General features: G+C 35.5%; 2 protein-coding genes across 2 annotated transcripts; one reads left to right on the top strand and one right to left on the bottom strand.

Annotated features, from left to right (window-relative positions):
- Positions 1 to 2,872: 2,872 nt before the first annotated feature.
- LOC135078985 (sterol carrier protein 2) lies at positions 2,873 to 20,208 on the bottom strand. Its single transcript, XM_063973594.1, has 2 exons — positions 18,857 to 20,208; positions 2,873 to 3,651 (listed from the first exon to the last, which is right to left on the bottom strand). The coding sequence occupies exons 1-2, from the start codon at positions 19,961 to 19,963 to the stop codon at positions 3,151 to 3,153; spliced, it is 1,608 nt and encodes a 535-aa protein (XP_063829664.1). The 5' UTR covers positions 19,964 to 20,208; the 3' UTR covers positions 2,873 to 3,150.
- Positions 20,209 to 20,620: 412 nt separating this feature from the next.
- LOC135078987 (histone-lysine N-methyltransferase 2D-like) lies at positions 20,621 to 24,527 on the top strand. Its single transcript, XM_063973595.1, has 3 exons — positions 20,621 to 20,802; positions 21,767 to 24,011; positions 24,165 to 24,527. The coding sequence occupies exons 1-3, from the start codon at positions 20,732 to 20,734 to the stop codon at positions 24,321 to 24,323; spliced, it is 2,475 nt and encodes an 824-aa protein (XP_063829665.1). The 5' UTR covers positions 20,621 to 20,731; the 3' UTR covers positions 24,324 to 24,527.
- The last annotated feature ends 2,066 nt before the right edge of the window (positions 24,528 to 26,593 follow it).

Here is a 26,593-nt window from a genome sequence, read left to right on the forward strand (position 1 = left end):
ATGTTTTTTTTTTCGTTATCAAAATGGTAATTATTATTTAACAAACGGTTAGGTATTCAGTTTGGCAATTTGGCATTCAGTCAAGTAGGTACTTCAGTATTTCAAAAATTATGTTTAAAAAATATATTATGGCTTTTAAATCATGTTTGCCAGGGGGGACAACAATCCTCAAATCATTGATTAAAAATCTAGTCCTGTTGTCTCCCCTAGCCAGGGGGGACAACAGGATTTCGAAATCCTGTTGGCTCCCCCAGGGGGGCCAACCAGGGGGGACAACAGGACTGCACCCCCATTATGTGGGAATAGCTGTAATGTTATTAAATCATCTTAGAACGGCCTATAGAATGTATAGTTAAAAAATGAATGTAAACAGCGAACCTTCGTCCTTCACCTCTAGATAAAGTGACATCCGTGACAGTTGTATTCGAAATCGCTTCACGAAGACGCTCTACAACTGTTGCACATAAAAAAATAAGCTGGAGCGAAGCGATTTCGAACTACAACTGTCACGTTTGTAGGTAACTGTGTCTAGAGGGACTGGTTATTTTAATTAGTTTTATTTAAAATGTTGCTTTATTTGATTTCCGTTTTCTGAGTCAGTCGGTTGCGTGCTATGTGGGTGTAACACATACCTGTGATCTCAATGTATGTTTGACAAAAGGGCACTACGTCCAGCTGCAAGCAATGTGTTCCATCGTCTTGGTCTCCGCCATATCAAGGGTGAAAAGCTCTCGTACCCTGACTTGCAAGTGATACAAGGCAGTCAAGTGGCGTCAAGCAATTACGAACCGAATGTTTCATCGACATATTGATTAAATTTAGAGCCAATGTCTCTAAAAATGGCCAAGCGTGAGTTATACTCATTTGTAGAGGTTTTGTTCCTGGTAATTACAATTTTCATAGAAAATTCAAAGTATTGGTAAAGCATCAAACTAGGTTCGAAAATAAAGGGCAAACGATTTGAATCGATTTTTGCTATTTCGATCATAAATTATTATGCCTGCCCACAGAATTCGAGTCATTTGCTTGACGCCATTTGGCTATTCTAGTCACTACATTTCGGCGTACGCGCAGCGCAATGCTTTCGGGTTAACTGTACACGCTAGCTGACGTCTCCGAGGGGAGAGCTCATGATGGACAGGATATTTAGAAGGCTTGCTGAAGGTTTCTCATTCACTGGCCAAATTGGAAAACAGTCAAATATAAATAAAGGCTAGGTCAAATATAATTAACCTTTGTACACCAAGCTGTAGCTGGATCTATGCGCCAACGTTATCAATATACGACAAATTTACACTATACAAATGGCATTCTGGGTATCCAAAATAATATTGAGTTTTTTAGGAGCCAGGTTTGAGCTTTAGTAAGAAACCAAATAATTGGCCAGAGAATGGGAAACTGGTGGGTATTTCTTGTTGTGATTACAATTTTGAATAACGACTTTCTTAGGCATTCATTAACTGTTGAAAATAGTTCAAAATTTTTACGTTTACTTGATCTGCATCTCATACAAACAATTGAATGACGTAATGCATCGTGCCAATCATACAATTTTATATGAGTAAGGGAAGAAACGATCTCGGAGACGTCAAGTGGTTGCAATTTCTTTTATTTATCGAGATTCAAATGTGAACAGACTTTTTAAATAGCGCTACACTACAGAAATATCGCCTATTTTACTTAGGGTCCAGTTTTAGCGCAGACATTTCGAAAATATCGCAAAAAAGAATTACCTTAATGAAAAAAGCCTGTTCATATTTGAAATCATCGACAATTTTAATAACTGCGTGTTATTTATGTTTATTCAATAATATAATTTGTATTAAAATATCTTTATTTATACTGATGATGAGTTTTGACATCGCTTTTATAATATTTTAATGAAATTTCAATGCCCGAGGAAATATATTGAATTTATCTCATAAACCAACGTTTTTTATTTAATTTCCTTCCTTTATAAGTAGTTAATGCTAATGGCTACTTACAACTGACAATGAGCGCCTACAACTGCAGTGTTAGTAAATTTTTTAATTTCCTATTTTCTTAACGTTTCTTAGTCGTTATTCTCATGTTTGTTTTGAAGAGATGATAACTGGCACATAGTTTTACTTTTAAATTAAATTAACCTTTTAATTTTTTTGAGATATTTTTTTTTCGTTGATTATAGAATTAACGAAACAACAACGGTGGCAGCACTGTCGCCTTATGGGTCTTATTAGTCTTGAGAGGGCTTAAACCCAAGTTAACAAGACTCTATTTATAATAACTTAAGTTTTCATATTATCTTATTGACCTTTGCATCTAATCCAGTAGATCCATGTAACTTTATACAACAACTAGCTTTCCTACATATTTTTTCCAAAATAAAATGTAGCCATGTTACTCGTGGATAATGTAGCTTTCGAATGGTGAAAGAATTTTTAAAAACAGTCCAGTAGTTTTTCAGCCTATTCATTACAAGCAAACAAACAAAGTTTTCCTCTTTATAATATTAATTATTAGTGTAGATAATATTTTCATTACATCATTTTCCACTAGATGGCGCTGTATTAACTAATCGTCAGTTTTAGTTCTAAATTTCACCACCGGCTTCATGGCGCTGATGGTCACAGAAATTGTTTGTTAGGCGAGAGCCTTTCACTTCTCTCAGATTGCAAATTTAGGCCATAAAACTGTAATATCTGTCAACCTTGTACACATAAAGTATTTTTTACAATAACTTGTATTCGACTAACACGATTTTACCTTTCGAATGGTCGTTATTTTACCAAATGATAAGATAGACGGTAGGAATGTAACTGAATGATACGTTTATCTAATGAACTTTGTCTAGCTATTAGGTAATCACTACAACTATAAATAAACTCTAGTCTTATTTGTACAAAACTATTTATTGACAAAATAGTGCCAAAAATCCGTATAATACATGGAATGAAAAATCATACATGATAAATAAAATATAAAGTCGATTTCATATTCTTAACAATAACAACATTATTGCACCCTAAACTACAATTGTGGCCTGCTCAGGTAAAAAATTGTAACGATCACATCAATAGAGAGTTTTGCGTTAATAATAATATCTATAAAATGCCCACGCACCTCAGTTCCATAACCAAATAATTCGGCGTTCTGCCGATTTTCCCCCGATTACAGCTTAGAGCGAATGGCTTCAATTCTTCCAGACGCTTGGCGTTGTAAGTCTGTCAGTTTCATCGCAAGACCCATGTTGCCCTGGATCTTAATCTTTCCTTGGAAGAAGGCCTTCTGTGGGTTCAGTTTTCCAGAAATAAGATCAGCGACATCCTCGTCGTTGATCGTGAAGGTTACGTCTGGTTTCTCTTTGCCGTCGTATGTGACTTTGCCTTTTCCCTCTTTGGCATTGATCACCCAGTAGGCTTCGCTGCCGTTGGGTCCATTCCTGACTTTGAAGCCGTATATGCCGCGGACTTTCTCTATGAGCTTGTCTTCGTCGGTCTGCATGGCTTCTTCGAGGATCTTCAGGTACTTGTAGACCTTGAAGTCCTCAGGGTTAGCCGAGGCGGCCACCTGGTTGGCGGATGCACCTTCGAAGCCTTTGCGATACATAGTGACGACGACTGCACCTCCCAGGCCTAAGTTGTGCTGCAGGGCTATTCTGGCGCGCGGCACCTGTAATGACATATAAATTCCATTGAATAACCTGTCCAGAAAACATATTCTAAAGAGGTGGAGACTTTAAACCACATTATAAAATTGATCGATCAAAATGCACAATTCACACAAAACAATACAGGAAAAAAGAATACATTTGAGTCACATTGAAAAGGTTTGACTTTGAGTTACAGTTTTAGATGAAAACACGAGAAATTCCTCATGCACGATAACAAAGTACATTGGCAACGGGACAAAGTTCACAAAGTACAAGTACAATAAAATAAACCTTATTATGAGATAAAATGATTAAGCAACAAAGATTTTACACGTGCTGATAATACAGTTGTAATATGCTGATTTCGATTATTTGACAAATGTGAACACAAAAGACACAAATATGATAAAACACTAGTATATGCCCCAGGCTTGGCCCGCGAGGATTTTCGTGTATGTACAGATAGACATTATGTATTTTTTTAAAGGTCAATTAAATCTGAAATGTACAGACGTGGACACATTACCTAAGCAGAATCCTGTGGTGTGGATTTGGTGTCTTGTGACTTAGTTTAAAAGGATGCAAATGGCGATGGATTGTGAAGCTTGCCACCAAACCAGGTGTGACGACCACGACCACTTTGCCAAGAGTGTAGCAACGAAGACTACTTAATTCATTTATGTGCAAATTTGGTGTGCTAGCGATTATAACTGTGTTTATCCACTAAAGACTTACAAATAACTTGAATTCATTGTTTATGTAAGTAGTAACATAAATAAATATAAATGTTACCAAGAAGATTTGACCCTGTCATGTAAAGTCAAGCAACCAATGTCGAATGTTTATAATAATTAGTAACTGTGTGTGCGTAATACTTGTATGTATGTCGTTACTTCGTTAGTTTTTCTGCTTTACTCCATTTAAAATACACATTTAGGTAATTTACCAAACATTTGGACAGTTAAAAATACCCACAAAATACGTCAAAGCCATATTTCATGTCTAAACCAGTTTTGACTATTTTTATAGTACCAAAGGATGTAAATTTGGATAGAATAGAAGTTAGGACCTTGTTGAAAGACATGGCTTCTACTTCTTGAAAACTTGGGAGAAAAATGGGTTCTTCCTAGATGTTATGTAAGAGAATTTGTTTTTGAATTTAAGGCAATGCGGCAGATCAGTACCTATTCAAGAAAGAGTAGCTGCGTTCAAAATATTATGTAAATCGGCTAAAAGATTCACAGACGGATTGAACAGTGAATGATTCATATCAATAAGGATTTTTTAACGTCAGACGAATACATATTAAGTTATTATTCTAATTAACACTACGAAACAATTCTACGTCGCATTTAATGTTTAATGTGTCTTGTCTGAGAATCGACCTTTAGAAAGGCGCGAGAGCCGGGTCGAGAGTTCAACTTGCTAACTATTCTGACACAGTTGACGTAAAATAACCTTCTGCGACATAATTAAGCAGGTAGGTTAACTTTGGGCAAGCCAAGGAAGGGTGGACAAGAAATGCTTTCGTCTAAAGTTTTGTTTTTTAAAGAAAAGGATTTTACTTCAGTCTTGTCTATTCCTCCACTTTGTCTAGACTCTAGACAAAGTGGACTTTTTGATCGAATCGAAAATCGAATCCGTCAAAGGCCTTTCGACCACTTTTCGACTGGTTTGCGATTATAATGTGCACTTTGTATAGACCCACAGTGTTTGTTAATTATAAAAAGTGTAGCGGAGTTATTTTAGATTTAAAACTTTATTACGATCAATAAAATCATTTATCTAGTTACGATACAATTAGATTAAAGTTTGTGGTGGTATTTATTCAATTGCGTATTGATATCGGATTTTCACAAGCAAAACAGCCGATAAAATGTTATTTGTTTCAGATAAAGGTGATTGTTGAATTAAAACAAATCGTTAGGAATAGCTAAAGGCTAAAGCGCTTAAAAGAAAATAAAATTAAGTACACTTGTCTTATAGACTTGAAACAGATTAACACAAAGAATCATCCAAGAAAACAAAAATATCATCGACACAGATCGAACTAAAGTTTATGTCTGTTGTAGCCTACAACTCAACGAAAAGCGGGACCTGGACCGAGCCTGTCCCGCGCAAGACATTTAAATTTGATTTAAAAATCGGGACGTCCCGTCAAAATCGGGACGTCTGGCAACGCTGGTTGTAGGTAGCAAATAGAAACTAACATGTAGTTTCTACACATATCTATGCTAATGAGTGTAAATATAGCAACGGAAAACGTAGGTGTATTTAAAACTGCTTAAGAGCGTTTACGTCTAGCGTGGCATGTCAAGTTTAGGTAATTTCAATGATATTTTTATTCACACTTAAACGATTGTGACTGTGTGCGTGTTCTCTCGCTCTATAGTCAAACCCAACTACTTTGATCCACCATCGTAAAAGTGTGCCAGGCTGTCAAGTGACAAGCTCAAATACTGACTCCAACATTGTAAATCATGGTATGGTATGGTATAAATGAGTCCTAATAAATAAATAAATACGTAATTTTATTATCAAATAATGTATTTTTAATAGTGTAAGTACATACATGTACTGTAGGTTGGTACCTTTCTAAATAAATAAATATTAAGTTATCAAAGTTTTTTACTACATATTTACAGAATATTTTTAGCTTATGTTTAAATTGAAATGGTGAAAGGTTTCATCAATCATCTTTATCTTCTGTTATTTTGTCACTTTTGCTATGTTGCAATACAACTGTTGAAATAATCTATACTTATAATAAATCTGTAGAGGTCAATTCTGTACATGAAATATATTTTCAAAATAACTATAACTATTATATTTTCAAAATAAAATGCAATCAGTAAAATTTGTGTCTGTCTGTCTGTCTCTCTGTCTGTCTGTCTGTCTGTATGTATGTATGTTCCTTATAGAAACAAAAACTACTCGACGGATTTTAACGAAACTCTGTACAATTATTCTTCATACTCCTGGGCAGGTTATAAGTATACTTAGGAGTATCCTACGGGAACGGGAATTAGCGGGAAAATCCTTTTGTATGAAAAATCTAAACTGTTTAAGTTAGACGCTTGAAATTTGTCATGAAGGTACCTTAGTAAACTTAAATCTTAGTTACAACAGGATATTTCAAAATTCCCACGGAAACGGGAGTTAGCGGGAAAAAACATTCAAAAACCGCATAAGATAGAAGAAGGGGGTAAAACGGGATCCAAGCGTACGAAATCGCGGGCGGCCGCTAGTTACTAATAATCTGTGTAACAAAATACCATTTATTTAATTTTATTTATTAGGAGGACAACCAAAAAGACAAACACTGTGCTTAGAACTAAGTATTGTCTTAATTAGAGTCTGCCACGGCATGCAATGCAAACGATTGCTTTAAAACTTAACAACTATAGTCTATCCAATATAGCTTGATTAGAATGACGGCTGTCAAACGAATGTGACTAGTGATGGGTATGTTTCGTACGGTTCACATAGATGTATCGATAAGTTTTCGAAAAAATGATATGAAAAAATGCACCCAATTTTTCTTCATATATCTTTATTCATAAAAATGACAATTATGATTTAAATTTAAAGACAGTAAAATTTAAAATTCATGTCAAGGGTGTACAACCTAAGTCGTAGTCATTATCATCAGTGTTCTTCAGTGGTTTTTTCCTCTCGCTAGAAGGCGGTGGGCATCTCTTCTAGAGCAACGGTGCTATGAATACCCAAAAAATTACCGGTGATTGATTCCCGATGTTTGATTATTTAAGAATGAAATGTTTTTTGGTTTTTAATAGTGAACATTTAGAAAAACGCATAACTTGACTTAAATATGTTAAAAAATGAGTTAGAAAAAAAAATTGTTAAATATGTTAAAAAAATAGTTTTAATTTAATATGACATTTGTCGATATGTCCCAACACTAACATTTTTGTAACTCGAGATAACCTTGTAGAGACGTCGTTAATACTCTAGCTTGATTTTTATAATTTCGAATTACTACTTATTGGTGTAATTTAACGCTGCATTTACACGAAATTATCATTTTTATTGGAAGCACTGTCGTCGAAAATATTGTTTGTAGGTCAGACGTGAATTATTTCTTGTCCGCCAATATTTTGCTCTCATTGATCGCTACTACAAAGTTATGTCGTTACTTTTGATGACAGCTGTCATTCTAATCAAGCTATATTGGATAGACTATAACAGTAACTAGTTATTTGCTGCCGCTGTAAAGGATCTCAGCACAGCGCGCCTAAATTTCAGTAGCATAACCCTTTCAGACCTGAAAATTTTTTTCTACAAAATTTATGTTTTTTCGGATTTTATGTAACATTTGGTCCATAAGGAAGACAAGCAAAATAATATAAAAATTTTCCGACTTTCCAATTTTTCAGAAAAGTACCCGCACTATCGTGCGTGTTAGGACTAAGTGCACTATACGCACGCTCGTGGATAATTAATAAATTAGAGGAAATCCATAAGAAAAGACTCACTTTTTTGGATATTATTATTAAAATTTAATAATAATCAGCTTTTCTTGAATAAAACCATTCCAACTCATGACCATTAAAGTGTTATGAGCTCCTGGTGGAACAATTGGAGATTGTCATAACAAATGTGTTGTATTTTAATTTTAAGAGAGCCAAGTCAAAAAACACGAATTATTCTGACTCTCCTCTTTTGATGTTATGGTCAGACATGAAATTTAACGTTTTTCGTTGAAAAATACCATAAATCATAATGGTGCTAGTCCCAATCAAAGGCAATCGCTGTCAAATTTCTAATAACATGACTGACGCTGGTGAAAAACCTGACAAAGTATATAATTCTGTGTGGAGGAACCGCTTTTAGTATACAAAATTACTAGTGTACCAACACCCTGCTCTTGCTCAGCAAAAGCTGTACTTGAATCCAAATAAATACTGAAATCAAGCATCAGTCTTCCAGCTGTTAAAAGATAAACAGAACAAGGTTCATTTCTTACAACCTGCATCTATCAGTAACATTACTCATTATAATATAACAGTTACTCATCTATTTAGTAACTATTAGACACTCTATCCATTTTCTGACAAGCTTGCAAGACTTTGAAGGCTGTACTTTCCACAAAAAGGTTCCTCTAGAGAAGTGAGATGAGCATAGGGAACAAAATTCAATAGGCTTCACAACGATGCGAATCCTAACGTCTTCAGAATGTCACCTATGACTACTTATCGTATATTTAGTCACCAGAACAGATACAACTGGGAAAACAAAAAAAAACATGTATGTAAGTATACCAAATATTTTATCAGCGGAGGTATTAACGGCTCGCCCAGTTTTTCTCAAGTAGTAGTTATTAAAGCATTTGGCTCCTAGTCTATAAAACAATGACCAAGGAAGTTTCCAAAGTACTTCATTGGAGTCTGAACAGTCGAAAAGATTGATATCTATCAATATCTTTCATTTATTTTACAGATATGCCCTTTGCCTCCATATCCTAGCCCTTTTCTCTCTTCAATTGGCGTAATACATGGTAAAGTTACTTTTACGGAGAATTGAGTACCCCCCGCCGCACGGGGCACGTAAACATACAGCTCCGTAATAATTTCGTTTTAAAATTAGTAAATCCGTTCATTTTAAGTGGAAAAATGTGTCATTGATAATACATTAGTGTTAATACCTGGAAAAAAGTGTTATTTCGAAGTGAAGTGAACTATAAACGAAGATAAACTGTTCTTCAAGTGAATAATGTGACTTATGTACGTACTCCTTATATCATAATAAACTCATTAAAATCAACATCGACACTAAGTTTACTGGTGAAAAACTGAACAGTGTTAATTAATATGTGTAAATAATGCCTGCAATTGGATTTTTCTTTCAAATATGTTTTTGTGTGCATAACCGTTCCTTCTTCTAACAACAAAACGGACATTGACCTCTGAGTTCTGCGTTCCTTCTGCATACTAAAATCAAAGAATTTAAACCGCTAACTCCATCTATCCCAAGCTGCATGAACTACATCGTAGTCGCGATTCCCTGCACAGACGACTAATTGGGCACTGCTTCTGCTTATTTGCATGTTTAACTGTCCTACTAGTGCCGACGACATCCGCAAGATGGCGCTAAATTGCAAAAAAGTCATATCGAACAAATAATTTCTTACATGCTCTATCTGTGAAAAGAAATACCACATCGATTGCATAAATGTATCTTTCCAACGCTTTCGAATAATGACACTGGAAAATAAAAAAGCTTATCGATGCGATCCATGCTTTAATAAACTAAAACCCTCAGCCACAGCGAAGAAAACGCTTCAGGTGTCACTGCCAAATAGCTCAACCGACTCCCACCCATCCGTGCTGGAAGCTTCTACACCTCTAAATAATACCTTATCTCCACCACAGAACAATACTTCAATGTATGACCAGGATTATGTCACCTGTCGCAACAAACATCGGGTTAATATCCCGACCAACAACTCCTTCGAAAGCTTAAATAACGACGAGGAAACACCATCGGCAACACCGAGTCCGACCGAAAACATACACCGAAGTCTACCAGAATTACGATCGAATATAGCATACACAGTGGAAGAGTTGCTTGCGAAAATAGATAATCTGGAATGTAAATTGAAAAGCGCAGTAACCGAAATAGAAACTCTTACTAAGGAAAATCGCGCCTTATCAAAAAAACTGATAGAAAACGAACAGAAAATCAATAATCCTACACAAATATGTAAATCTCCAAGCAAAAATTCTTCAATCAAATCAAAACAAAACAGCAAAAAAACACATTCAGCAAAGGAAATAAGATCCCAGATTTCCCAAAAAGATAATAACACTATCCCTAACATGTCCACAACGCTGACTGCAAATATTGACAGAAACCCACCTACTACTAATCATCTTGCTATGTCTGAAAACCCAAAACCCAAGGAGAAAACAGATAAAAACAAAATCTGCCTACTTAGTACCTCTAAACTCAATAAGACTCGAAACATCGTCCAAAACAACATGCCCTTAAGCTATGCTGTATGTCACTACCTGAAGACTAATTGTGGAATAAAACCACTTCTACAGGACATAGAGAAAAAAGTTGCTAACTTTTCCATGAGAGATTATTGCATAATATTTATTGGCAAAGAAGATTTTGAATCAACAACAAACTATTTTGAACTAATCACCTATATTAGAGAGAAATTGACAAATATAACACACACAAATATCATCATATGTATGCCAACGTTTAAATGCTGCAGTTTTTCGGACCTATACAACAGAAGAATAGAAATGTTCAACCACCTTCTCCACCTGGACAACGCAACACATGAATACGCATACTTAGTAGACTCCAACTTGAACCTTGAATATAACCATACCATGTTTAATACACACACTGGTCTAATAAACGACTACGGAATACAAACTATATCTCATGATATCGCTGAACTAATGGATTGGATTGAAGAATACCATGATGAAAGTTACCTGACTTATGATCGATCTCCTGGAATTCTACTGGAAGAAGACTTACAGCTAAGGGACGAGGAAAGACTTAAACCAAGAGGAGTACCACTGCAGAAGCCCTTTCGTGAATAGCATAAAAATAACCTTCCAAAACATCCAGAGTGTAGGAAATAAATTAGATTTGTTAGAACAACTTTTAGAATATGAAAACATTGATATATTAGTATTGTCAGAAGTGTGGAAGAATAGGGATTTTTGTGATACTATAGTGATACCAAATTATAAAATAGCTTCCATATTTTGTAGGAAAGAGCATGTCGGTGGAGGTGTCTGTATTATGCTCAGGAATTTTATTGATTATGTAGAAAAGACAGACCTTGTTGGATTTTCTGTGGAATATGTTGTTGAATTTTGTGCTATAGAAATACCAAAATTAAATATTGTTTTAGTTGGCATTTATAGAGCAGACCGTCATCTAGATCTTTTCTATGAACAACTGACCAAAGTACTAGACAGAATTCTATTAAAATATGATAATAAACGAGTAATTATAGGAGGAGATTTCAATATAAATGTCGAAGAATTAAATAGGCACTCAACAAAACTTTTAAATCTTATGCGTTCGTATAATTTAACTCAATTAGTACAAGAGGCTACCAGAGTAACAAATAAAACAGCCACGTGTATCGATTTAATTTTTACCAATGATGTACCTCGAGTTCAAAAATGTTATGTCACTGATTATGGTTTATCAGATCATAAAGCAACTAACCTAAAGTTAAAGTCCGTTAAAGATTTAAACAAAAAACAAATATTATATACAAAAAAAAGACCTTTCAATCAAAATAAAATAGAATCCTTTAAAAATTATGTAAAAAATGTCAACTGGGACACTGTTCTAAATGAAAATATGAGTGTAAATGAAAACTATAATACTTTTCTAGAAAAAATAAAGGTTGGTCTAAATGAACACATACCATTAAAAATTATAAAAATAAAAGACAAAGTTAAAAAAGGTTGGTTAACTAACGGAATACGAAAGTCATGCGAACATAAAAGAGTTCTAAGAATTATCCTTAATAAAACCAAAAATTCAGCAATTCATTCCTACTATAAATTATATACAAAAACTCTAAAACGTAGCATTACATTATCAAAAAAATTGCAATACATTAAAGAAATGGAAAAATCAGACAATAAAATAAAAACCATGTGGAAAATAATTAAAAATAAATTAGGTAAAACAGAATCAAGTAATCATAAAAATATGGTACTAAACGTAAAAAAGAATCTAATAACGTGTCCCATTGAAATATCTAACACCTTTAACGACCATTTCGCATCTATTGGTAAAACTAAAAATGATCATAATAATAAAACTCAATTTAGTCCTTCGGTAAAATTAATCCCAACAAACTCTATGTACTTAAATCCAGTGAACCAAAAAGAAATCAAAACTATTATTAATAAACTGAAAAAAAAACATAGCAGTGGCATAGACGATATACCACCTTTGTTATTAAAACAGTGCGCTGAAGAATTTGCTTATCCCCTTACCTTTTTAGTGAATCAAAGTTTCCGTCACGGTATATTCCCAGATCCTCTTAAAATAGCACTCATAAAACCGCTGCACAAAAAAGATAATAAGAAAAACCCTAGTAATTATAGACCAATTGCCCTACTACCCGCCTTCTCAAAAGTCTATGAAAGAGCAATGTGTGACAGATTATATTCATTTCTTGAAAGATACGAATTACTAGATGATAGCCAAAATGGATTTAGAAAACAAAGATCAACAACTCTTGCGGTATATAAGTTCATACAAAGGGCCCTACAACACATTAACGACAAAGGTCATACAATCGGTATCTTATTGGACATGACGAAAGCTTATGACAGAGTTCCCTATGATAAACTACTAGAAAAACTAATGGATTCAGGTATCCGCGGATTGGCATATGATTGGTTCAAATCTTATTTACACAACAGAAAGCAATTAGTACAAATAGAGCATTACGACCATACTACAAATGAAATATCAAAAATTAGATCTGAAGAAAAACAGTTAACTAGTTCAATACCGCAGGGCAGCATATTAGGATGCGCACTTTTTCTCATTTATATTAATGAGCTTCCGAAGCATTTACGTGGAGATTCAATTACACCTATTTTATTTGCCGATGACCTGTCCATACTAATCAAATGCGACAGCGACACTGATCCAAAAACTCTTATCCATAATACACTCCAAAATATCACGAATTGGCTGGAACATCATAATTAGGAAATTAACTTAGGAAAATCAAAACTTGTACAATTTCGATCATACAACAAACCACCCATAGATACAAATATCCACTTTAAAAACACCCAAATAGAAACAGTAGAATCATATAAATTGCTTGGACTTAATGTAGATACGCATCTGAATTGGAAATCCCACATAGAATATATAAAATCCAAACTTTCAAAATTCACCTATGCACTTTACAAAATCTACCAAAGTACAAACTTAAAAACCGCGCTCTCAACTTATTACGCCTACGCCTACTCTTGGCTAAAATATGGAGTTATTCTCTGGGGTAACAGTGTAAATGCAAACGATATATTTATGTTACAAAAAAAATGTGTTAGAATTCTAGCCCGAATTGACAATAGACAAAGCTGCCGACCTTATTTTGTAAAATTTAAATTATTAACATTAGTTTCAATTTATATTAGGGACATATGTATTTTTGTTTTCAATAACAAGCATCTTTTCTCACAAATAAAAGAAACGCATAACGTTCGTCTTTGGAACGGTCTCCCTGAAAACGTCAGGCAGGCTCCCAGCAAGTCCACCTTTAAATTCCATGTGCGCAAACATTATCTCGCTGGTGTTTCATCTTCATAATTTCTGTTCAACCTCCTTTTTTTCCCATTTTTTTTCCTTCTCTCTTTTTTTTGTCTCCCTTTGTCATCCATCCTATTATTATATATGTATGTGTCTATGTATGTATTCATATGTTATTTATGTAATTATATTTTTTTCTAAATTCGTAATTATTCTATACCGCCTACTTTATTCTCAGTTTGGCCCTAAGGTTGACTGGCAGAAAATGCCGAAAGGCATTAAGTCCGCCTTATGTACACCGGTCTATGTGCATATAAGTTTTAAATAAATAAATAAAACGTTAATACCAGACATAAAGATAGGCTATACTTACCACCTTCCAGAATCAAAATGCTCAATTGTAGTCCTTTTTATATGGCAGTAAAAATTTTTAATAAAATACCGAAACACATAAAATTGGAAAATAAATTAAGACCGTTTAGTAATAAACTTCAAGATTATTTGATCTCAAACTGCTTCTACTCACTTGATGAATTTTTTAGTTATCGCGACAATAATAATCTTTGAGATAGATCTGGATGACGTCTGTAATTTACAAATCACATATACCTCTGGGAGGTAGCAATGTAACATTTTTTTAACATCTGTCTTTAATATGTGTACATTGTGAAGTGAATAAAATGAATATGAATGAAAATGAGCACTACTGGTACTCCTTGATGGCTCTGCAGGCTCAGATCTAGCCAAATCAATGGATTGCTGGCATAAAATAACTTCATTTTATACTACTTCCTTCTTTTGATCTAAATGGTGCAGAAGCTAGCTTTTATTTGGATTTTTTTAATGTTCGAGTCATTTTCATCACCTAATAAGCATAATATAATATTTTCTGATATTAAAATGCTACATTAAAGAGTTAAATTAAAAAATGATTATTATTTGAATTAAATATAAAAAAAAACAAAACGCACGAGCGTGCCATTTTTTCCCCTTAAAAATGAATTTAAACCGAACTGCTACGATAGTGCGTATTACATTTAAGTTAATTTTAAGTAAGCAATACTATAAATTATTTTAATGGTTTTTCATTTATTTATTATAATACAATATTTACTTTATAATTAATAACATTTTAACAACAATACTAGCAAAATACTATTTTTTTATATACGTACCTCTCCGGGAGTTCGCGGCGAAAAATTCTGACATCTTTCACAATCGCTATCCGGCGACCAACTGCCCGCAAGAGGGTCCTATATTTTTTTATTAAAAGTATCATAATACGCACGATCGCCGCGTACCGATTTCGTTCCGAAAAACAAAATTTTGACAAGCAAATTTTTATTTTAAGTCAATGCGCACGCTTATTTAAGTCGGGTCTGAAAGGGATAAAATAAAAAATGTCGACGTGACATGCTTTGCACAGTCTGTTGTACTCCCTGTTTGCCTAGCCGTCTTTATACAGGCTGTTGGGTAAATGGGTATATGAGCTGACACTAGCCCATGTTAACATGGTCATATAAATGGTATGTTGAAGTCAGAAATTTGATATCATCATTTTAATTTTTTTAATGTTCATACAAAATAAATTTTATAAAATCCGATTTGTATGAAAATTAAAATAATTAAAATGAAAATATCAATTTTCTGACTTCACCATACCATTTATATGACCATGTTAACATGGGCTAGTGTCGGCTCATATACCCATTTACCTAACACCCTGTATATGTCAGTCTATGAGAAATCACAATTTTGTTTAAATAACAACTATAGGCAGGATGCAAACCGAGTGGAGGGAGTAGGCTGTTAAGCCTCAATAACAATCACAGCGCTCCCTGCGGCTAAAATTGACATTTTAGTCGCTGACTTAAGCTGTCAAATCCATATTGCAGTAAACATTTTCTAATCGTTTTTGAGATAAAATATGGTTCTAGGAAGAAAGATGTGTTGTTGTGAATTGTAATAACACCAAGAAGAAAAGCGATTGTGAATTTTATCGATTTCCAAGACCGTGGTAGATACAAGAACAAAGAAATAAATGATAATGATGATGGCACGAAACCCCAGTTTAGTCACCAGTAGGCTCATTTTTTCACATTATTTACTTACTTCTTGTTTGACAGCGGTGACAATATTGCTCATATAGCCCACCTTTACGAGGCGCTGTCGTCGTGCTCGGTCGCAATACATAATGTGTGTGTTAAAAGCATCAAAAAAAGTGTGTGTTACAAATATACAATAAATCTATCGATCCCACGTCTCTTGCCGATTGGTAGGGAGAGGTCATTTCCAACACCCGCTCTGGGAGCCGCTCGTTTGCTCAGGGTGGGCACTGTTGGAGCGTGTCAGTCTGCGGTGGTGACTGACGGTCAAGCGTACCGATGATGATTTTCTGACTGGAATAGGTATTCCCCCTACAACTGGGTCGGACCCTGCTGGCGGAGCATTCCTATTAACTATTCTGTAACCACCTATTTATGGAAAATAAATTATCAGTATTATCCTCTTTATAATATTAGTATACATATTATTGCTGTTCCAAATTTTCGTCATTCGTTTTCGTTTCATCGCTAAAAATAACTTACTTTTATTTCTCATTACGTCTGAAATAGAATTTGTTGTCGCAAAATCTACCACCACGTGATCGCAAAATCTACCACCAAGATTTTGTGGATACACTATAAAAGTCCAGCTACGTGTCAAATATCAACGTACGCGTGACACATGTCAGCAGAGCACTGAGCGACGTGACCTCACTCTGGAACGCCTCGAGGCGGACTGAATTTGAACGATTCTTGCGCGGCGTTTTATAGTACTTTTGAAATACTCATAGAAAAAAAATTACAATGAATTATTTTAAATTTCAAAGTAAATATTTAAGTTAAGATATTATTCTATTATATTAAGCAATTTTTGTGTTGAATAAAGGAAGAATATTGATGAAAAAATTACTTTGATTTTTGGGTATTTCACGTTCTTTTAATTTGTGATTTCTCATTGTAAAATGCTTAAATCTAAAAAATTTCTCAGATAACTATTTGCCCAAGGATCTATGCTATAGGATATAAATGTTTGTTAAATCGTTTTCACAGTATTTTTATAAAAATTTCAGCTTGTAAACTGACGCTAAAGTGGAAATTTACAAAACCTATGTGGACTTATCTTGATAGAATTCTTAAATACTAAACTAATCGCAATATTTTCTCAATTAACTATTTAGACGACGAAATTGCCTAACTATTTATGACTATAACATATTTGTAATATTACTGGTTAATGATTGTAACGAGTTGAAAAAGTACTGTTTTTGCGCCAATCGGCGTAAACGCTCTTAAGCAGGTTAAACTTGAGAAATCATGGTTTTTGTGGAGCCAATTTTTTAATCCACAAGGAAGCTCTAGACCTGCATCTGATGGAAAGAGATGATCAGGCCGACGTAAACGTTGGAAGGGAACGTCTCCTACACCACAGAGGAACTGCCCCCCTAAACAAAATGCACTTTTTGATCGAATCGAAAATCGAATCCGTCAAAACTTCATACAAAAAAAGAGCTTTTCGACCACTTTTCGACTGGTTTGCGATTATAATTTACACTTTGTCTATATCTTACCTCTAACTGCCGGAACAACAATTGTTATGGCGACAGACTTTCACTAAATTTTGGTAGATGTTCACATAGTGAAACAAACAGTGAAGAGAAGGGTGTCTCAGGGTCAAAGGAAAATTTTACAACCACATAATGTATGAGGTAGCCCTACGTAAAACCAACATAAATATTATTTCGACACATTTGGGGCAACGACCATTGCGTTGATAACCTTCGTGTCGCGATTGCAGTTTCAAGTAAACAAAATGGGTGACTTGTACTAAGTACAATGTACTTACTTGTCGCGAATTTAAGGGCTTTCGGAATATGTTTGAATGTAATTAACCTGTGTTTTTTCGCTTTAAATCGAAACATTTACAAGTTATTTGGAGATTAAGATCCCCGACTATAATCTCCCTTTTGCCATTCCTAGTAGGTAGCTAGGAATATTGGAGGTATTCCAGAATAGATACTCCAGGGGATTTTATCAATCCAGTGGTAACCAGCCAAAAATGACTAAAAACGAATGTCCTTGACTGTAAGCACAGTGAATTGTAGAGTCAACTGTTTGCTCATTGGCCCCCAGACTATTTGCATTGTAAATTAACAAAACCATTAGAATGGTTAGATAATAAAAGCACATGACTGCATAGAATGAACCAACTGGCTTAGAATAATAAATGGGTATTATTTAGAATCACTATGAAAATAATAAATAACTCTTTAACTTAGTGTTACATGCTTCTAGCCTATTCTATAGATATTTGCCATGGGGTATGACCTAATTCTATTCTATCTCTTGGTAGGTACTTAACATAAATGAAGTTTTTGAGAAATAGAATTCCCAGTCTCAATACATGTTTAGTTTTCAAATAGAACCTTGAAAATATTAGAAAAATCATTACAAAGAGTACAACAATAAAATTTGTGAAAGCAAAGAACACACAGACAGTAAAATATTCAATACATAATAGCAAAGAATTTAGAAATCTAGTTGTTTTGTAGGACAAACAATGGCATCACAACATCTTATTATCAGTGTAGGATACAAAGGTCATAATGTAATCAAGCTTGTGTTTGTAATGTTAGCAGCCTATGTAGTATAACGGCACAATGTGAATCACTAACTCATCAACACCAAAATGATCCTTATAACAATAAGGATAAAAATCATTTTTATCTAACTTAAGTGATACAAATTAGCTTGTCATGCTCTCAGTAACAAAAAACATACAAATCCTCAAAATATTAAAGCCACAATTTACCTAAATCCATTTGTGAATGACCCTTCAACCAATCATGAATACTCTCACAGTGAAACCCAAAGGTAACCCAATATTGAAACCAACCTGTCTGTCTCCAGCCTCACCGCGGAGCTGCCATACAAGTTCTGCGCACTGGGCTAAGCCCGTAGCGCCCAGCGGGTGCCCTTTAGCTATCAACCCACCGCTAGGGTTCACTACTACGCGCCCACCGTACGTGTTGTCTCCGGCGTCAATGAACTTCCCTGCTTCGCCCTCTCCGCACAACTGTAAACCTTCGTATGTGATCAACTCGTTAGCCGAAAAGCAATCGTGAAGTTCAACCACATTGACTTGCATTGGTGACACACCAGTTTTCTCATACAAACGCTTGGCGGCCAATGCGGTCATGTCCGTGCCGGCGATCTTCATCAAGCTGTTTTCATTGAAAACAGCAGGAGTGTCTGTAGCCATTTCCATACCAATGATTTCTACAGCCTTATTCTGGAGACCGTAACGCTTGACTGCCTCCTCTGACATCAGGACTGCAGCACCAGCACCGTCACTGGTCGGACAGCACTGTAGTTTTGTAAGAGGACCGTAAATCTTTCTAGAATTCAACACCTCCTCGACTGTGTACTCTCTGTTGTTTTGTGCTCGGGGGTTCTTGGCACCGTGACGGTGATTTTTGGCTGCTACTTTGGCGAAGTGTAACTCAGTCGTGCCGTACTTCTTCATGTGCTCAATTCCGGCATTACCAAAGAACTGTGGGGTCATGGGTGCTGGCGCGATGTCAGTCATGTCGGCCATCTTCAGGATGTGCCTGTCCATAGGGTTGGTTCTGTCTGTGAAGGCACCGGCGCCTAGCGCACCGGGGGCCATCTTCTCAAAGCCTACCGCGAGAATGACATCAGATATACCACCTTCAATAAGTTGTTTGGCAAGGAACAATGCGTTGGAGCCGGTGGAACAGTTATTATTGACGTTGTATATCGGTATCCCCGTCATACCGATCTGGTATAGTACTCGCTGACCGCAAGTAGAGTCACCGAATACATAGGCGCAAACTGCTTGCTGTACGTCGTCGTACTTGATGCCCGCATCTTTCAGTGCATCTAACACGGCCTCTTTGCCGAAATCCGGGTAATCTTTTCCCGAGCCGGGCTTCACAAATTTCGTCATTCCAACACCAACAACGTACACTTTTTTACCCATTTTGGAAGTTTGATAATTACCTCTTGATTGTAGACGACAGCGAAGACGGAGATTCGAAGTCACAATAAAACTAATTGAACTCTGTGAATTGAACAACTGATATCTTCCTTAGTCACGTATGATTAAATTTAACAAAGATAACAGCGATAGGAGAAATTATAGCAGGAATTAACGAATATTTGCGTAGAAGTTGTACAACCAGTGCGACGACCTGCTTTCAAAATGAAAGGATTAGTGACTTAGTGAGAGAAAAAACATGAAATGCGTAATAGAATAGGGCCCAGCAAAAGAAAGAAAAGGACAAAAAAATCACCAATACCGCAATGGAACGTCATTAACGTCAAAATTAAGGATGCTATTACTTTAATCGACTAGAATATCGAAATATGAATGTGTTAATCGATTTCAAAATTATATAAATATCATGTGGCAGTCAGCAGCAGTACAGATAGTTTTACTTTAAATAAAATATTTACTTTAAAATTCTATGATTCAATAAAATATAGAATCAATAACATTGTAAGCAAGTATTTTTTACTAGTTCCTTAAATCCTTTTCGGTCCTATTTTAGTTTTTATAATTAAGACTGGCCATTTACATTTTTTGAAAAGTCAACGATAAAATTTAATTTTTGGAATTCATTATAAACAAAATAGCTCAGTGTCATTTTACATAGTGAAATTTTTTGTAATGTCTAAATTTTAAGGTTTTTAAAAATTTATTGTAAATTGATGAGAAAATTTAAAATTATTTAAGTACTATCTGAAAATGTCTTTGGATAGACAAAGAATATTGAGTGAATTGGGTAGTGTTATGAACCAGCTTAAAAGTGCAGATTGGTAAGTGTTCTTACGTTGTAATAAAGGTAGCATCGTGGTAGGTACGTTTTTATCTCAGAATACAGAACAAACTGTTTGTTCCGTATTCTGAGGTTTTTATAATTATATTATGATAAAAATAAGCTTTCCTGTAACGATGAAACATCTGGGGGCACGGCAGTGCCCCCACCAAGTCGAGCAACACGGCAGCACGGCCGTACCATCCTTTTCTCGAAGCAATTCAGGCCATTTTCGACCCCCTGTAACTTCGTTGTGGATAAAACTAGAAGACTGAATTTTCAGTAACCATGCAGGCATTGTAAAGACACGGTATATTTCAAATTTCATTCAATTTGAACCAGTAGTTTAAGAATTATAACGTGTCAAAGTTTCTTAATTTTGTCACTCACTGACTCACCGATCATCAAAACTCTAAGGCACTTCTAGCAGACCTAGAAGCTTCAAATTTGGAATATAAGTAGTGTTTGGTGTATGAATCAAGGAAAAACTAAAATATTTGGGGGCACGGTAGTGCAACCGCCAAGTCGAGTAAAATTTTTCAATTTCGGTCCAGTTTTCTAGATACATAACTGCTGTCTACAAAATACAAAAAGAAATGAGATCCCATCAAAAACAATACTTGTCAAAAAAACCAAGTCTCGCAACTCAGTTGTTCTACGGTAAAAAGTTGTGAGATCCATGTAATACCAAGTCCAGGCCAGGAAATCTTTAACGTTTTACATAAATTATTGACTTGGCCATCGCATGAAAACACGTGTAAATTAAATTATTTAGTGCGATTGCCAAGTCAATAATTTATGTAAAACGTTAAAGATTTCCTGGCCTGGACTTGGTATTACATGGATCTCACAACTTTTTACCGTAGAACAACTGAGTTGCGAGACTTGGTTTTTTTGACAAGTATTGTTTTTGATGGGATTACTTTTACTATCCAAACTGTATTTCAATGAAACATTTTTTCCAGTGGCTGTATGGGCAAGCTGTTTTCTAATCAGAATCAAAATCAAGGTGCATCTATGGGCAGCCCAATGCAAAGTTATGGAGGTTGCAGACGAGGGTGTTGCCATGGGCATGGATATAATATGGGCACCCCCTGTGCTGGTGAGCCGTATTCTATGAATCACTCCATGAATCGTCCCTGTATGGGTCATTGCAACCCACCAAAGCTTTATGCTGACACCTACAACTATCTGAACAACAATTTAATGCAACCAGTTGTAAAAGAAGTTTATGATGACCTCAAGAGTATTAACCCTGGAAATGCAGTTATGAATAGTCCTTTAGCAAATCAGATGGGCCTTTCACAAGGAAGTTCAGGTGCCACGATGCAAGGTGATGTTTCTGGTGGATTTACAGGCGCGCATAACATGCCTGGAATGGGAAATACTAACCCTAATACTATGGCAATGGAACAATCACGTCAACCAATGAATGCTATGGGTGGTATGGGCCCTCAAATTATGAATATGATAATGGGAGATGGCAGTAGTAAGCCAAGTAACGCTCAAGGTATGCAAGGTGGGCAATTAAAAGGGCCTACAGTTATTGACGCTCCCCAATCTCCTCACGGTCAAGTTGGGATTACGCCGATTAATACATCTTTAGAAACACATCAGTTTAGAGGAAACTTAGGTAACTCATTTAATCAACAAGGTAACAATGGAGCCGGTTATGGTCAAAACCCAACAACACAGTATATGACCCAGCAACCAAACCAAGGAAACCCAATGATGGGAAATATGGGCCAGAACGCTACGCCTCAAGGATCATCACAGATGGGAATGGTTTCAGGTAGCCCTCAAATGGGCACTGCAAGTCCAGGTGCTCAACAAACAGCACCAGCCGCTGGTCAATATGGCCAACATACTCAAGGCGTAATGAAGTTTAACGAGATGTTCCCTGGTGTAATGCAAGGTGGTGACTTGGGATTCGATCCCATGGCGATTGCTATTCAAATGAATCCAGCTAATCAGCAGAAGGCTGCCATGGATACTATGCAAAAAATGATGACTAGTGGTCCGATGAGTAGAGCTATGGATCCATCAGTAATGAAGCCTGTAATGGACGCGACAAAAACTGCCGTACAAAATATAAATCCATCTAACACTGTTCCCGTTGATCAGAACCAGCAAAACGTGTCTTATGTTAACCAAACTGGTGGTCAAAAAATACTGAGTGGTCAACAGAATAATATTAATCCTATACAAAATACTAATCAGCAGTTTGTACCTGGTAACCAACAGGCAATTAATCAAAATACTGGAATTGTTTCTCAACCTCTTCAACAACAACAACAACAACAACAACAACAACAACAACAACAACTGCCATATCAACAACAACAACAGCAAGTTTATACAGCTGTCACTGGAGCAGTACCTCCTAATCAGCAGCAATTACAACAACAGCAATTGCAAGGGTACCAACAACAATTAAATCCTAACCAACAATATCAACAACCACAGACTCAATACATTACGGATCCCAATACAGGAGCGGCTATGACGCCACCTACAATGTCCGGTGGATATAACGAAGGCATGACGGATCCGAATGGTCAGATGCAACCTTCGCCACCTGAACAGGCAGATCTACAGGGTGCTGTTCCACCTCAGCCTATGTATAAAGATCCAATATTCCCAGCAGATACGTCAAGAAATCGACCATTTATATATTCGAAGCCTGTGAAGCACTTAGATTACAATACACTAGGCCAGCCAATTGAAATGTTACCTGCAAAAATGTTTCACCCACCGGAGCCTGGTCTTCCTCAGACTTTGTCACCCCAACCTGCTACTAAGCTTCGTAATGATTACATGAGATATAGTAATGTAAAATCCACCATCAGTAAAACTTCTTTGATGGGCAACAAGCCTGTCGGCAGAACTCCTAGCAGGAGTCAATTACAGCATATCTACAATCAGTACAAAGGATCGCAATCTTTCACGCAACAGAACGTGCGACCCCCTGTTCAAGGAGGGCGACCTCCTGTTCAAGGAGGTACTTTCTCTGAAGGGAAGTTAAATATCCCTCCGACCAATAATAATCCTCCGCAGCCAGTGGTTGTGGAGAAAGTTGGAGGTGATACTGCTGCGAATAATCAATTGGCTAGTCACCAAATAACCAATAAAGCTCAGCCAATGGGATACAACAATATGGGAGATGTACCAGTTCCAACCAATAAGCCGCAGGGAGATGCTCCAATAAAGGTACTTTATGTTATTAATTATTTACTACATTTGTATTGTATTGTTGATAAAATTAATATTTACTTATTTACATTCCTATCATTTATTATTATTTAATTTATTAATATTAGTATTAGTAGTAGGTATTGTTAATTATTAAATATTGGATTACAGCCTTCGTCTCCTATCCCTACTCGTCAAGCTAAGTTAAGAAATGGATTACAAGATGTGGTTTACACTTCCTACCCTTCCTCGGCTGCGTGGTCTTTCCATGGAACGAATACCTATCGTCCCATCGCGTCTGTTGGTTACCGTTTTCGGAATATAAGGTAAAATTGCGTGAAGAGAGTGATGTGTTAGTATCTTGTGATGTGCATTGAAAAACATTATTCAGTGTTTTGTGTGGAAAATAATTTGTGACACTATTGTAATAATAATTGTAATTGAATAAGGGGTTGGCGAATCTTATTTATTGTTGTTCGAGTTGTCAGAATGTTATACAGAGAAAAATTAAATAAATATATGGATTCCAACGGTTTCGAGCTTTTCATTTCCAAGTTGGTCAGACCACAGGTCAGACTCAGACTGGATACTGTCGGGTGCGCTCCATTATAATTTCCTATGAAATCTGGAAGGAAACCCTGATTGTCCCATTGGGCGGAAATTGCAAATTATGATTTTAACGTCCTTCCTCCGTGACTCGTCTCGTCGTCGTAGACCGTAGTAGCGTAGCATACTGTGTACCATACCACAGACAATGGCAGTCGACTAATGACTCTTTATCGAATCGCGAAACTAGCAGCACGGCAGTTCACGGCACTATTAATGTCATTGTAAAAAAAAAGTTGTCACTTTGTGCTTTGTGGTTTTGGTGGAATTATTTCCAATCCCTTGCATCATGGTATGGCAACTAGGAACTTTGCTTTTTTTATCAAAAAAGCGCCATCTATCCGAAGGATATCGAAGTAAAATGTAAAGTGTTGCTATATAAGAATTATAGTGAAGCTGCATTATTATGGTAAAAAGTAAAAATATTAATTAAACAGTAAAAAGATACGATATATTAGTTAAATGGTCTGAAAATTATTTTAAATCATTAATCTCTTTAATTTTAATGAGGTTTTTCTGTAATTCTTTACTTTTCATAAATTTATGTTTTAAAGGTAATATTTTCGAAGTTTCATATGGCAATTTAAGACAATGGCGGTCGGCGTCTCATCGTTTGTCAAATTTACTACTCTTGCGCACTGATTTTGTGATTTTGAGTTCGATTTCTTAATTTGGTTGTTTCGTACTGTGCTATTCACGTTGAGTTGAACTTATTGTTCCTCCGTGTTGCTTTGCTGCGCTATAATCTTTGTGTCGAGTTGAGTATCCTCCTCGGCATCTAGGAATCGAAGACCTTGTGAAACAGTGCAGTGAATCACTAAGCATAGGCGCTCATAAGAGTTTGGACCGATTATTGCAGTGATTAGTTCTTTATTTCACCGAGCATAGGCCCTCTTAGGAGTTTGGACCCATAATTGCAGTGTTTAATTTTGTGAATGTGCATTAAATAAACTGGAATCATGTCTCAGAAGACATGCTGTGTACCTGGCTGTTTAGTAACGAAGGGTGATGGTATGTTTTTAATCTTTATTATTTGTTATTCACTTGCAATAAGCCGTAATGTAGCCTTCGTAAATGATAATAAATAAATAACAAAGTAACCATATTAGAGTCCTCCCAAAAAATTACTCTGTTGCCGGACTGCATACCAAGAACACATTAACAGTTCAAAACGCTAAAACTTTACATAAGGTCAAATCTCATGATTCTTGGTTGACAGTATGTAGTACTTGTTGTAAAAGAAAGCTAAATGTTATGGTAAAAGTGATAAATTGAAAATTATTAATAATCGCCGGTTACTGAATATATAGTTACCGACAGTCGAGGTAAAAGTAATAAATGAATTACATTCATCAGTGAATTTAATAATGTAACCTACAAAGGCTCATGTATATCTCTATGATGCCCATAACATACTGTTTATATTTTATATACATATATATTATAAATGATTTCATTTTAATCACACTTACCAAATCATTAGGTAATTTTTCATAATAACCGGTAATACACATAACATATTTTTTATACATTTTTGTTAGAATCCATTATTTATAATGTTTAACTATGTTAAGTTTTAAATTATTTTTCATCAAAGTGTTAAGACCAAGTAATTTGACTAAGTCAAACACAAAAGTGAGAAAATTTTCAATCTTTCCTTATAGAAATCTTTCTTTAATTAATTACAATTATTTTTCATCAAAGTGTTAAGACCAAGTAATTTGACTAAGTCAAACACAAAAGTGTTTCCTTAAAGAAATCTTTCTTTAATTAATTACATAATAACAATTGTTTCCACTGATCCTTTAACAGTACATGTCCTTTTAATTTATTCGATGAATACCTTAATGGTTATTTGATTCTTATCCATAATTTTCAGGTGTTCCACTGCATCGCTTTCCTGACCCGGAAAAAAATGCAGAAAAGTTTAACACCTGGATTGCAAATATTGGTGGCGATCTAGCTACATTGGATGCAACAACAATTTATAATAA

The sequence above is a fragment of the Ostrinia nubilalis genome, chromosome 15, assembly GCF_963855985.1.
Source record: "Ostrinia nubilalis chromosome 15, ilOstNubi1.1, whole genome shotgun sequence".
Classification (NCBI taxonomy): domain Eukaryota; kingdom Metazoa; phylum Arthropoda; class Insecta; order Lepidoptera; family Crambidae; genus Ostrinia; species Ostrinia nubilalis.

What these genes read in the sequence shown, in the direction of transcription:
- LOC135078987 (XM_063973595.1), top strand. Translation starts at nt 20,732, where the DNA reads ATGTCTTTGGATAGACAAAGAATATTGAGTGAATTGGGTAGTGTTATG. An exon ending in CAGCTTAAAAGTGCAGATTG is followed by an intron (nt 20,803 to 21,766) that starts GTAAGTGTTCTT and finishes CATTTTTTCCAG; the next exon opens with TGGCTGTATGGGCAAGCTGT. An exon ending in AGGGAGATGCTCCAATAAAG is followed by an intron (nt 24,012 to 24,164) that starts GTACTTTATGTT and finishes ATTGGATTACAG; the next exon opens with CCTTCGTCTCCTATCCCTAC.
- LOC135078985 (XM_063973594.1), bottom strand. Translation starts at nt 19,963, where the DNA reads ATGGGTAAAAAAGTGTACGTTGTTGGTGTTGGAATGACGAAATTTGTG. An exon ending in GTGAGGCTGGAGACAGACAG is followed by an intron (nt 3,652 to 18,856) that starts GTTGGTTTCAAT and finishes ATGTCATTACAG; the next exon opens with GTGCCGCGCGCCAGAATAGC.